Here is a 13,525-nt window from a genome sequence, read left to right as displayed (position 1 = left end):
AATAATCCATCCCCCAGAAGGGGAGATGCTATCAGGAAAAAGATAGCTCAGAAGAGGACTGCAAGTGAAACCCAGGGGCGAGCTGCAAAGGATACAAGACAACAAGCAAGCCATAAAGAAGCCCGCTGTAGGAGTCTGTGACTGGAAAGCAACAAGAGTTAGCAGTTAAAAATAGGCTGGGGTAAGCTTGGTGCAGTGGCACATGCCTATAATCCCAGCACTTTGGGAGGCTGAGGTGGGAGGATCCTTTGAGCCCAGGAGTTCCAGACCAGACTGAGCAACATAATGAAACCTCATCTCTACAAAACATTTAAAAAATTAGGCCAGGCCTGGTGGCTCACACCTGTAATCCCAGCACTTTGGGAGGCCGAGGTGGGCAAATCACCTGAGGTCAGGAGTTTGAGACCAGCCTGACCAACGTGGAGAAACCCCATCTCTACTAAAAATACAAAATTAGCTGGGCGTGGTGGCGCATGCCTGTAATCCCAGCTACTTGGGAGGCTGAGGCAGGAGAATCACTTGAACCTAGGAGGCGGAGGTTGCGGTGAGCCGAGATAGCACCATTGCACTCCAGCCTGGGCAACAAGAGTGAAACTCCAACTCAAAAAAAAAAGAAAAAAAAATTTAGCCAGGTGTGGTGGTGCATGCCTGTGGTCCCAGCTACTCAGGAGGTTGAGGTGGGAGGATCGCTTGAGCCTGGGAGGCAGAGACTGAGGTGAGCAGAGATCACACCACTGTACTCCAGCCTGGGTGACACAGTGAGATCCTATCTCAACATCATAATAATATCACACTGGTGTTTTCCTAAGGGAGTAGATAGTAGGTGTTCTTGCCACAAAAATAAGTATATACAAGATGATGGGTATGTTTTAATTTTATTTTTTTCAAGCCCACACAAAATCCAAATGTATATGTTAATTGGTTTGACTATAGTAACCATTTCATTATGTGTATCAAAGCATCATGTTGTATGCCTTACATATATACAAAACATTAATAATTAATATAAAGGCCAGGCATGGTGGCATGTGCCTGTAGTTTCAGCTGCTCTGGAGGCTGAGGCGGGAGGATCACGAGGCCAGGAGGTCGAGGCTGCAGTGAGCCACGATCAAGTCATTTGCAACTCTAGCTTGGGTGACAGGACAAGACCTTGCCTCTAAAAAGTAAAAAGTATTTTTTTTTGCCACCGGCTGTTGCTGTCTGTGCAACACATTTACTCCTCATTTAATTGCCCCTACAGCCCTATGGGGGAAGGGAGGGCCCTATTGCAGTATTTTATGGATTAGGAAACTGAGGCCAGGAGGTGCCTGAGGCAGCCCTGCTCCTAAGGAGAGGAGGCTGGTAGTGCAAACTGCTGTGCTCCTGGATCAGAACAGAAGGCGTGGTCTCCTTCCCAGCCCAAATCCTTCCCTACAAAGCAAAATAATTAGACAAAGAAACCAAGTTGGTTAAAAAAACAATCCTTTTATATTGCAACAGGGTTCAGAATGACACCGCCAGGCGTGGCCGGGCGACAGCCGCTGCCACCCCCAACGCGGGGTCTGCCCCCTCTCCCGCGCGTCCAGGTGCCCTGTGTCCCTGTCCCGCTCCCACTGAGGGGCGGATCAGACCTGGAGGCTTCCCCTGGCCCTGCCTGCGGGCCTGGCCACCCAGGGGCCGCCCTGGACGCCTCCCTCTGTGAGGTCAGGTCCTCGCTGTCGGGGGTCAAGGCTGTGCGCAGGGTCGTGTTGACCCAAGGTCTCGCTGACGCACGGGGCGGGAGACGATGACGCTCCGCTTGCCACAGCAGGGGGCATAGACCAAGCTTCTCCTCGATCCCTTCCTCGGGGGTCACGCCAGGGCGGCCGCCAATGCCCTCTCCCGTTTAGTAGGGGTAGGGGGACACGGCGATGAGCAGGACGAAGACGCTTTGGTGGCGCGGCGCCGCGGCGCGAACGGTGAGCCGGTAGAGGCCGGCGCGGGTGAGCGCTCGACGGGTGTAGACCGCGCCGAGGCCCGCGCGCAGCGGACGCAGCGCGAAGGGGCTGCGGGGGTCGGGCTCCAGCATGCTGAGCTCGGTGCGGTTGGCGGGGACGCCGGCCTCGGAGAAGGCGGCGAGGCGGGCCACGTCGTGGTGGGCGCGCACGCCCAGGGGCAGCGGCAGCAGCCGGTACTGCAGCGTAGAGGGGCCGCCGGTGCCGCAGTCCTGCGAGCAGCGCCGGAAGCACGTCCTGCGGGCGGCACAAATACACAGGCAGGCGGACTCGGGGGTGCGGTCGGAGCGTGGCCCATCCGCGTAACTCAGACCTCCCTGCCAGCCCCTGCAGTTCCGCCCACGCGCTGCCCGTCCTTCTCCCGCAGAGCCCCACACGCCTTCTCTGCAGGCGCCCACGCTACCCCGTTTTAGAGATCAACAAACTGAAGCCCAGAGAAGCCAGAGGCGTGCCCTTTCAGGGTGCCTCCAGCGGACTTTCCGGATCCATGCCCCAGGGAAGCCCAGCAGACACAGGGGAGCGATGTGCCCCTGGGTCAAGTCACCCAGTCTGGATTTGCCCTGCGGGGGCGGGATTGGAGGTGGAGACTGTGCTTAGCCTTGCCGCGGGCATCTGCTTCCAACCCCAGCCTAGGTTTCTAGTTGTAAGGCCTGGGGCAGGTCACCCGCCGGGAGAAACCTTTCTAGGGCAGTAGCTGCCACCCCTAAGGTCCCCCATGTCTCCGTGCGTCTTGATGAGTGTCCGTGGCCGCTGTGAGTGGTATGGAGGAGATGGGTTTGGTGCTGGTGTGTCTGAGTTTTTTGTCCTGGGGTTGTGTGTGAGTCTGCATGGTGGTCCTATGTCTGGGTTTGGTGTGTGTGCTCCTGTGTCCCCGTTCTCTCCCACTCTGGCCTCTCCCTGCCCCGAGGGCTCTGTGCGCTCCTGCCTGCATCACTTGTGTGGGGAGTGACGATGACAGGGCCAGCCTGCACCCCGAGTGACTGAAAAATGTGCTTTTCCTGAGGGCACAAGGCCCTGCCAACTCAGCCCTTACCCAGGGCTGGGGCCCTGCCGGTAGGTGGCAGGACAGGGTGTGTCCACACACTGGTAGCTGCCGCGGGTGTTGAAGCACATCTGGCCAGGTCCACATTCGATGCTCTCCTCCTCGCACTCGTTGATGTCTGGATGGGGAAGTTGGTGAAGCGGGGGAGGGAGATGAAAAGATGGAGCAAAGGAGAAGGGGGGAGTGCATGGGGAGAAGTACCTTTGGGGGACCAGTGAGGTGAGCAGCCCTTCTCCCTTTGTCCCCAGCCAGTCTGACCTGTGACCACCCAGCCTAGAGGCCCCCAGCACCTTCTCATCTCCCTGGGGGGGCCAGGGCTTTCCAGGGCGTGTAGGTGGGAACCGTAGGGGCCTCCTAAGCAAGTGCTGGGTAGGAGGGCCTGTGAGAGATGGGGCTTTCCCTGGGTGGCTGTTTTGCCCGAAGACCCAGAGTGCCCACTGCCTATGGGCAGAGCCCCTGATCCTGTCTTCCTCAGTGGAAGCCCCACCCTTCTCAGAGGATGTTCGGTGACCTCCATGGCAGCGTGAGGGACAGAGACAGGCAGGGCAGGCATGGTTCCTGTTCTTTAGGGTGGAGGAAGCAGCATGACTGGCCCCAGCCCCGTTCGTGCACACCAGGGAAACTGTGCCCGGTTTGGGAGTTAAGAGGCACTTACTACACCAGCAGCAGCAGCTGTGCAGTTCTGTGCTCAACCTCCACAGCTCTCATCCCAGCTATCTGAGGGGGGACTGTGCTAGCCCCATTTAATCAGGAGGCCGGAGGCTTAGAGAGGCGAAGTGAGTTTCCCAGGGACACACAGCAGAGCTAGGACTGGCCTTGCAGAGCTGCTTTCAGAGCCTGCCCGTGTAATCTCAGAGCTCCTGTTCGGAGCACGGGCCCTGGTGTGGCTGTGGGAGCCTGGGGTGTTCACGGAACCCCTCTGAGCCTGTCTCCCTGCCTCACCTCACAGGATAGTTGTGAAGGGGCTGGAGTGAACAGAGTAGGTAAGATGCCACACGTCCCATCCCACACTGCCTGCCCTAGCCCAACAAGTGTTTGGGCGGCAGCCTGAGCCCGGCTCACCCTGGCAGTTCTTCCCGCTGGGGAGCAGGCGGTAGCCAGCGGGGCACAGGCACTGGTAGCTGCCCTCGGTGTTTCGGCAGGCGTGCTGACACAGGTTCCTCACCCGGCACTCGTCAAGGTCTGGCCCGGGCATGGGGGTGGGGCAGGTGGGGGACGGGGGCAGTGAGATGCACTGAGCCACACACACCTGCCCACTGGGCTCTGGAGCTGCCCTGCTCCTTCTCCCTGTCCTGCCCCTCCCAGCCCGGGTTCAGGAGTTAGGGGAGTCCCTGGGCTTGGTGAGAGGGAGGAGCCCCACCTTACCTACCCTGTGCTCACCGAGGCATAGAGGGAGCAAGCAGCACCGCCCCACAGACCCCTCCGCCCAGGTGGGAATGCCGAAGCATCAGCCCTGGGGCAGGCCACCTCCTCTTTGTCCCTCTCTGCAGGGTCCAGGGGCCGTCCCCCACCCCCACCCCCTCTACCCAGCAGTCCCTTGTCACATTCTCATGTCTACCTGGAACATTCTCCTTCACCCCTGAAAATCTCCCTCCCTGACTGCTTTCCCTCTGAGTGCTAAGAGGAGTGTTTCTCAAAGGGGGTTCCCAGGACCACTTGCCTAGGATGCCCTCCCTCTGGGCAAAGTGTCCTGAAGTCAAATGGTTTAAAAAATAGTCCACCCCATCTTGGAAGCCCCCTGCCCAGTAGCACAGCCAAGGCTCTGAGACACCCTGCATCGGAGAAGCCACCATCCACCACACCCCCCACCCCACTTGCCTGGAAGGTCTGGGTTTCTGAACTCGGTGGGTGGCACCTGCACACCCACCCTAGGGGCCCAAGAGCCCATAATGGCAGTGTCCCGTGGATGGTCAGGGCCTGGCCTTACCCGTGCAGACTCCGTTCTGCCTGATGAAACCAGGAGGGCACCAGGCCCGGCCCACGCTGCTCAGGACCACGGGACCCGGACGGAGAGAGACCCAGGCATGGTAGGAGCCACCGGGGATCGAGGCCCGGGGCCGCAGCCAGGGCAATAGAGGGCCTCGGTGGCTGACGGTGGTCACATTTCGTCCATTCCGCTCCAGTGAGGTGCAGGCCTTGCCGTCGCGAAGGAGGATCTGGCCTGGGGGGCACAGGCAGCGGTAGCTGCCCTGGAGGTTGTGGCACTGGTAGGCGCAGGCCTTGGGCAGCTGTAGGCACTCATTGACATCTGCAGAGGAGTGGGGTCAGGTGTGTGCACAGGGGGCCCGGGTTGCCTTGCAGCCATTGCCTGGCCCTGCCTTCTCTCTCGTTGGCACTCTCTAGAATCCAGCCACTCCCATGCTGCATGCAGGCCACACTGCATCCCCCTCTCCCGGACCAACCCCAGCCTCCTCTCTGATTCCACCTATGGCTCCCAGAGGCCCAGCCTCCCCGGCTCTCAGCATCATCCCAGACTCCAGCTCCCCCTCAGCCCTTCAGTGCCCCAGTTAGATCCATTCCCTCTCCTAAGCCTCTCTGAGATACACCCACTTGCCTCTACAGTCCTCCCGCTCCTGAAATTCCCTGGAAGATGACCCCACAGGGTCAGGCTGAGGGTTTGGTGCACAGGCAGGCACCCAGTGAGTGCAAAGTGTCAGCTGCTGTTTGGTTATTCTCAGAACTCACCAGCACTGGTGCCTTAGACACCCTCAGCCCCTGAGCTGGGGGTGCTGGCCAGAGGGTGGGTGTCCCCGTACCTAGGCAGGGCAGGCTGGGGCCTTGCATCCGGTAACCCCTGGGGCAGGTGCAGCGGTGACCGCCTGGGGTGTTCTCGCAGAGCTGGTTGTAGTGACAGTCGTCCAACCCCTCCAGGCATTCGTCCACATCTGGGAGGCAGAGGCATGGTCAGGGGGCAAGGTCTAGCCCAGAGCCCGTCCCCCAAGGGACGGACCATCCCCCTCCATATCTGGGCCTCCTCCGTGTCCCCTTCTCCAGTTTCAGTGCCACCAGGCTGCATGGCAGCCCTCGCAGCACCTCCCCCAGTTATACCAGGTTGGAGGTCAACAGGGTTCCAGGTCCCAAAGAAAGGAAGGGGCTGAAAGGGTGGGCTTTGCAGGCAGAGTCCTGGGTTCCGCTGAGCTCTCCATATTCTAGCCCTTGGGCAAGGAACTCTCCCTCTCTGAGCCTCAGTTTCCTCATCCATAAAGAGGGTAAAGATGTGACTCCTTCATGGGGTCGTGGTGAGGAGGGGAGCCTGGTATGTGGGAAGAGCTAAGAAAGTGGTGAGAAAGGAGGAAAGGCGGCAGGAAGGGCGGCAGGCAGGAGAGCCCGGTGAGTTGTCGGGCACTCCAAGGGCCCTGGGGGCCACAGAGGTGCGATGGCTGATCCTCTTGGGTCAGGCTCCACCATGCTTCCCTCTCCACCGTACAGTCTCTCAGAGGAGCTGGGTGGACCCACGGTCCTGCAGCCATAGACTGCTAGAACAGGAAGGACCACTGAGGTCACCCATCCAGGGGTGGCACCTAAGTTTTATCTCAACGGTTGACTGAACCTGTTCCATGGTGGCTGCAGGGGCTGCTGGGTGAAGAAGGATTCAGAGGTGGTCTCTAGCTGGGCCTCGATTCATGTAGGGGAACAGAACGGATGGCAGCTGAGGGAGCGTGTGTTTGCCATCCCTGACCTGGCTCCCTGTTTATCAAGCAGACAAGACACTGAGGTCCAGAAAGAAAACACCCGTGTCAAAGAAGGTGCCAGCTGCCAGGAGCCAGGGGAGGACTCAGACCTCCAGACCCTGGCTCAGGCTTTGTCCCCAGCCTTGCTGTACTCCTTCTGCCAAGAGTCCCGGTCTTCCTGGAAGCCCAGAGCCCAGTGACACACAGCCCTCTATCAGCTGATCCCTGGCAACCTCTGGGTTTCCAGGAGTATGACAGGCCGCATGCTGTGCCCCCATCACCTTCACAGCCGGCCCCATCAGCAGCCACCCGGAAGCCAGGCCCACAGTCGGGGAGGCAGCGGTAGGACCCGAGCAGGTTCACACAGCGCTGTCCCTCTCGGCAGAGCTGAGCATCCCACGCACACTCGTCCACATCTGGGGGCAGATCAGGGCAGACGGCTGTGTGAACATGATCCCCAGGCCTGCCTCGCCACCTGACCCTGGCCCGGCCTATCCACAGAGGCTTCGTCTGCAGACCCAGGAGTCACTGGCAGGAAGGTCCCTACCCCTTCTGCTAGCTCTTTCCATTGTCCTACTCCCTACCCCAAAACACAGGGCCCACTCCAAGGGACCTGAGCACTTGGGCCTGCAGCTTCCAATGCAAGGCTGCAGACAACGTCCCCTTGGGCACCCGCCTTGGAGCCCAGCGGAGACTTGGTGGCACCAGGCCCTCGTGGTGGAAGTGCAGGGATGCAGACTGGGGGTCACCATCAGCACCGTCACCCGAGGTCAGATTTGTCATCCAGCAACCTTGCTGAGGGGGACAACTCACTTGCCAGTCTCAGCCAATTGGAAATGATGCTGAGTGTTGGGAGAGCTTCCGAGGCCTGTTCCGGTTCAGAATGCCGTGAGCATGTGATAACCACCCATATGTTTCTGGGGCTGCCCATCACCCCCTGATACCTGGGCCTCACTCAGCTGCAGCTCCCATAGCAGGAAGGAGCCTGGTGGGGACATCGCATCGAGACCCCCAGGCTGACATCAAACACCCTCAAGAATTGGCCATCCCTGCAGGTCTGTGTCCCCAGCCAGGGTCCTGGTCCTGGGGACCCTTCTGCACACCTGGGTCAGGTCTGAGGAGCACGTCTCCTCCCTCCTCCCAGCGGCTCCCTCACCTCTGCAGTTCCTGTCATCCCAGGCCAGGGCGAAGCCAGTGGGGCAGGTGCAGGAGAAGCGGCCGGGTGCGTTAAGGCAGGCATGGGAGCAGGGGCTGGGGCCTCCTGAGCACTCGTCCCTGTCTGGGGCAGGACGGGGTCTGGTGGTCTCTGCTCCCAGGCCCTCCTGCCAGCTGGCTGGGAGAAGCCATCCATCCCAGGCTGAGAGGCCTCCCACATCCATGCCAGGGTTGGGGGCGCTCACCCACACAAAACGCTCCCTGGGAGTCCAGCTCAAAGCCTTCGGGGCAGCCAACCTCGTTCTCCTCTGCAAGGCAAAGAGGATAGACTCTAAGGACATGAGGGTGTCCTCTCCCAAGGCTGCCCTGGCCGTAGCCCAGGCTCGCAGCTACCCCACTGCCAGCTTAGCCAGGCAGAGCCAAGACGGTGCCAGAGAGTCAGCGAGCCCATTTCCTGCCCAGGCCTGTTGGAGGCGATGACTGCAGGGCACGCCCAGTCCAGGAAATGTGTCTTGAAGGGCTCCCAGTGGGGCTGGGCAGTGAGTCAGGCAGCCCCAGGAAAACCATTAAAACCAAACGCAGGAGGTCAACACGGGCAGAACGGCTCTCCTGAGACCATAGCAGCAACGCACAGAGACCGTGCGGAGGGGCAGAGGATAGCGTCGGACGGGCAGCAAAAACAAAGGCAGGGGAGGGGTGAGCTGGGTTCTGGAGGCGGGAAGGACACAAGGCAGTCTAAATCAGGGGTGTCCTATCTTTCGGCTTCTGTGGGCCATGCTGGAAGAAGAAGAATTGCCTTGGGTCACACATAAAATACACCAACACTAAGGATAGCTGATGAGCTAAAAAAAAAAAAAATCACAAAAAATCTCATAATGTTTTAAGAAAGTTTATAAATTTGTGTTGGGCCGCATTCAAAGCTGTTCTGGGTGGCATGTGGCCTGTGGGCCACGGGTTGGACAAGCTTGGTCCAAATAATTGCAGGGACAGCCACCCTTGATGAGGCAGCCACTAGGTGCCAGGCTAGGGTTTTAGAGACAACATCTGTACGGCAACACCCTGCAAAGCAGGCGATGTCATGCCCGCCGTGCAGATGGGAACACTGAAGCTCCAAGAGGACCAGGACATTGCCCCCAAGGTCCCACAGCCAGAAAGTGGTGCACCTGGGATTTGAACTGGGGTCTGCCTGACCTCAAAGCGGTGCTCTTACCACTGTCTCTCATTCAATGTTCAAAACACTCTGGGACCTCAAATGATGTGAACGTGTGTATCTTTAGCATTCACTGGGTAAATAGGAAGCATGTTCCTGTGGGTCTCTAGGGTTCCAACAGTGGTTCCTGGCTCCCTGGGTGAGGTCTCGGTGCAGGTGCCCTCGGGAGAAGAGGGTGGGGTGACTCAATTCCTGAACATCAGCCTGGGGTGGTTGGACCTTCACCTTGGGGCCTGGGGAAAGGATCCAGAGGTTGGAACAGGGGTGGCTTAGAGAGCCGTGTCCCTGTGAGGAGGGTGGGTGGATGGATGGGAGTGGGGACAGGCCAGGTGAGCAGGCCAGGTGGGCCGTCTCAGTCTGAAGTCTCTGGCCCATGGTCAGTGGATGTTAGGGGTAGGGGTGGATTCCAGCCACATGTATTTGGGCCCCTGGCAGGTTTTAGCTGGGGCAGTGGGGGTGGAACAAAGCAGAGGGGCCTCACCCGCCTGCAGGGCTGTAGTGAGCTGGAAGCGCAGGGCCTCGGCCTCTGGGTCGAAGGCCGAGCTGATAGCTGAGGCCCGCAGGTGCTGCACCAGCTGGGGCTGGGGGCCCCGGGCTGCGTTGTACTGGATGCTGTGGTTGCAGCGCAGGAACGAGGGGAGGCTGCCCTGGAAGAAGCGCTGTGTGGAGCCCACAAACAGCTGGCCAGGCCCTGTTTGCACGTAGTGCTCCTCAAAGTTCTGCAGGATGAAGAGGAGAGGAGGAGGAGGAGGGGTGGGGGAGGGGAGGAGGAGGAGGGGTGGGGGAGGGGGGGAGGAGGAGGGGTGGGGGAGGGGAGGAGGAGGAGAGGTGGGGGAGGGGAGGAGGAGGAGGGGTGGGGGAGGGGAGGAGGAGGAGGGGTGGGGGAGGGGAGGAGGAGGAGGGGTGGGGGAGGGGAGGAGGAGGAGGGGTGGGGGAGGGGAGGAGGAGGAGGGGTGGGGGAGGGGAGGAGGAGGAGGGGTGGGGGAGGGGAGGAGGGGGAGGGGTGGGGGAGGGGAGGAGGAGGAGGGGTGGGGGAGGGGAGGAGGAGGAGGGGTGGGGGAGGGGAGGAGGAGGAGGGGTGGGGGAGGGGAGGAGGAGGAGGGTGGGGGAGAGGGAGAAAGGGGTCAGAGTTGGAAGGGGAGGAGGAAAATGCTGAGATTTCAACTCCCAAGCAGCCTGAGACCCTTACTCCAACTCAGGGGCTTAAGGAGGCTTGGGAGAAGACGGGGTGAGCCTTGGGAAGAGATGGGGTGAGCCTTGGGAAGACATGGGGTGAGCCTTGGGAAGACATGGGGTGAGCCTTGGGAAGACATGGGGTGAGCCTTGGGAGGAGATGAGGTGAGCCTCCCAGAGCCTCTTCTAACCAGCTGAGCTGCTCTGGGTGCTCACCTCTCTTCAGGACTCGTGCTTTTGAATAAGAATACTCTGATCTGAAGTCGCAGGGCTCAGAGCATCCCTTCAAGGGCTTAAACTTGAGCCTGTTACAACTGTTCATCCTACCCCAAGTCCAAGGCCAGACTGTGACCCAGCCCCGCAGCGGTGTCAGGAGGGAGAGTGGGCCTGGCTGCTCAGGGGTGGTTGAGAGCTGGGCACCTCCGTCTCTCTCACCCACCCTGTCTGCACACCCCAGGGCTTGACCCCCGACCTGCACTTGAAGATCCGCGTCAGCCAGGCTCTCGGGGACAACGCCATTGACCACCACGTCGAGGAGCAGGAGGCCATCAGGATCCAGGCCCCGGGCCACCTGGGTCATCGTGAGCAGCTCCCCTGCAAACCATCCCCACCCAGCCCAGAGTCACCACGGGAGGTCCTGGGCGCAGGCTTCAGTCCTACCTGGCCCACCTGGGGGAGGCCCTGCTTACCTGTAGCAAACTCCACATGTGACTCCTGCCGGAACCTGCCCCCGGTCAGGGAGTGGCCATTCAGGGCTTGCCCACTCTCTCTGGCCAGGGCCCAGTAGATGGGGGCGATGGTGACCACGAGCACCCGCATCAGAGGCCCTGGGTGGGGCAGAGTATAGAGGCCAGGTTAGAGCTGATCCTCAGGGCAGCCACTCTCCTGTTCAAGGTCCTGTCATGGCTCCCCACTGCCCCCAGGAGAGCTCAGCCCCTTCCCTTGATGCCCATACTCAGCCTTGTGACTGCCAGGCCAATTATTTAACCAGAATCCGGGACCTGGTGGAGGCAAATAATCTACTTCCTGGAGTAACTGTGGAATTAATAAATTTATACAAGGAAATGCTAGGCAACATAGTGAGACTCCGTCTCTACAAAAAATAAAAATATTAAGGACAGGCCGGGCGCGGTGGCTCATGCCTGTAATCCCAGCACTTTGGGAGGCCGAGGCGGGCAGATCACGAGGTCAGGAGATCGAGACCATCCTGGCTAAGATGGTGAAACCCTGTCTCTACTAAAAATACACACAAAAAAAATTAGCCGGGCGTAGTGGGGGGCGTCTGTAGTCCCAGCTACTGGGGAGGCTGAGGCAGGAGAATGGTGTGAACCCGGGAGGCGGAGCTTGCAGTGAGCCGAAATCACGCCACTGCACTCCAGCCTGGGTGACAGAGCGAGACTCCGTCTCAAAAAAAAAAAAAAAAAAAAAAAAAAAAAATATATATATATATATATATATATATATATATATATATATGGACATTAGCCAAGTGTGGTGGCATATGCCTATAGTCCTAGCTACTGGGGAGGCTAATATAGGAGGATCACTTGAGCCTGGGAGGTTGAGGCTGCAGTGAGCTGTGACTGCACCACTTGCACTCCAGCCTGGGCAACAAAGCGAGAAGCAGTCTCAAAAAGAAAAAAAAAAAGAAGAAATAAATGCATGTACCTTGCTGATATTTAACTCAGTTCAACAAATATCGGTTGAGGGCCCCTGGGTCACCACGGAGCCAGGGACTCCACAGACTGTCATTACATATTTGCTGAGTTGAAGTGAACCAACTTTTCTAACTTGCAGATCCCTTCTGGATGAGCCCGGGTTTGTTCCAAACCATTTGAAAAAAGAACCAAAAAATGGCCCTGGACGTGGATTCTCAGATCTTCTTCATGTGATGCCCCGCCCTCCACGCAGGGCCAGGTGGGGACACGGACTGGGCAAGGGGAACGCACCCGCTCCCCACTTGCTCCGACTCAGGAACGGTGCCAGCTTTGCAAGGTTCACAGGAGCCGGCCAGGTCCCTGTGCATGGGCACCACCTTCCCAGCCTCTCTGTGCATCTGTTTCATGGAACAGAGCCTGGCCCGTGGGCTTGGGGCCAGATGCTTCTCCAGACCTCGCACTCCTGCGGCTAGAATAAGCAGCCATGTCTGGGCAGCATCTCGCTTCATCTGCTGTCTGCTGACAGCCAGCTCAGAGTGACTTCCCCAGCAAAATCCCCTGAACCCACACTGCTCATGCGGGACCATGGCCAAGGGCAGCTTCAGAGGAGCTACTTTTAGTGAAGACCCCATGAACACTGCCCCTCCTGGACCCCCATGAGGGGCCAGGGATTCCTTGGGAAGGGAGAGACAGTGACGTCCACTGTCACAAGCTCTGCAAGTCTCTCAGAGCATTCATCGCTCAGACACCGTACATGAGAGCTCTGTGTGCAGGTGACTCTTCTTAGTCCTCTAGGTTTTCTAGGCAATTCAATTCTCCATGTTTCCTGCTTCCCGTCACCTCCAGCCTGCACCCCTCACTCATGACTGGAGATCCCTCCACTTCCATCAACCCGAGCCTTAACTTAAATGGGGAAAAGCCTCAGGGAGCCATCGGTGGCTTGGGAAACCACAATCTGAGTGCCCGCACCCCCAGAACACTGACCGTTTCGCACACTCTTGGTCTGACTGTAAATGCAGTTCCTTTGTTTTTGGGAGGTTGTAAGGGGGACAGGAAGTTGCCTGCACCTAAGTCCACTTTGGCTTGCACTCAGCTTTGAGAGATGGTCAGACGTGCTCTGGTCATCAGGCCCTGAGCAAGTCTCGGGGCACAGGCTCTGCCCCTCCTATGTCCAGCATCTTCTGGAGGACCCTCACTGGGCTGGGACAATGACCCAGAGGCAGGTGATGCTCTGCCTTCCACTCACCCACGTTTGCTGGGACATGGAGGATGCTGCTGTGGATGCTGCTGACCCCGGAGTGCACCTCCTGCATCACACTGGTGTTGAGTGTGGCCACGCCAAATTTCTGGCCATTGATTACCCCGGTCATGCTGCCCCAGCTCCCCTGGGGCTCCCCTGTAAGGAAGGGAAAGAATGACAGTGCCACTGACTATCCACCCCAGGGCCCACGGCACAAGCAGGCTGTCATTCCCATTTCATGAAGGAGTAAATGAAGGCTCGGAGAGTTCACCTCCACTTGTCCAAGGACACACAGCTAAGGGGTCATGGACTCAACGCCCAGGGGATCTTGGCTCTAAAAGGGAAGGGAGGCTGTTAGGAGGAACCTTGGGCTGGGAGCGGAGCTGGCTTCTAAATCTGGCTC

The 13,525-nt window shown here is 58.9% G+C and overlaps 1 protein-coding gene across 11 annotated transcripts in view; it reads right to left on the bottom strand.

The window, feature by feature from the left end:
- Window positions 1-1,444: 1,444 nt before the first annotated feature.
- The window catches only part of HMCN2 (hemicentin 2), a 164,570-nt gene continuing 152,489 nt past the window's right edge, over window positions 1,445-13,525 (bottom strand). For 6 of the 11 annotated variants that reach the window (XM_054501579.1, XM_054501585.1, XM_054501580.1 and 3 more), the window contains 12 exons: window positions 13,129-13,278; window positions 10,914-11,051; window positions 10,697-10,818; window positions 9,533-9,770; window positions 8,087-8,149; window positions 7,843-7,965; window positions 6,968-7,102; window positions 5,772-5,900; window positions 4,943-5,263; window positions 4,078-4,197; window positions 3,007-3,133; window positions 1,445-2,210 (listed from right to left, as the gene is read on the bottom strand). In XM_054501579.1, coding sequence (XP_054357554.1) covers window positions 1,865-2,210; window positions 3,007-3,133; window positions 4,078-4,197; window positions 4,943-5,263; window positions 5,772-5,900; window positions 6,968-7,102; window positions 7,843-7,965; window positions 8,087-8,149; window positions 9,533-9,770; window positions 10,697-10,818; window positions 10,914-11,051; window positions 13,129-13,278 — 2,012 coding nt within the window. In that variant the 3' untranslated portion in view covers window positions 1,445-1,864. The remainder of the gene's footprint in view (window positions 2,211-3,006; window positions 3,134-4,077; window positions 4,198-4,942; window positions 5,264-5,771; window positions 5,901-6,967; window positions 7,103-7,842; window positions 7,966-8,086; window positions 8,150-9,532; window positions 9,771-10,696; window positions 10,819-10,913; window positions 11,052-13,128; window positions 13,279-13,525) is intronic. The other 5 variants (XM_054501582.1, XM_054501587.1, XM_054501581.1 and 2 more) reach the window with 4 other exon arrangements.

Source organism: Pongo pygmaeus, chromosome 13, assembly GCF_028885625.2.
Source record: "Pongo pygmaeus isolate AG05252 chromosome 13, NHGRI_mPonPyg2-v2.0_pri, whole genome shotgun sequence".
Lineage (NCBI taxonomy): Eukaryota > Metazoa > Chordata > Mammalia > Primates > Hominidae > Pongo > Pongo pygmaeus.
The sequence above is the reverse complement of the archived record's forward strand: the minus strand, read 5'-3'. Positions and strand labels throughout refer to the sequence as shown.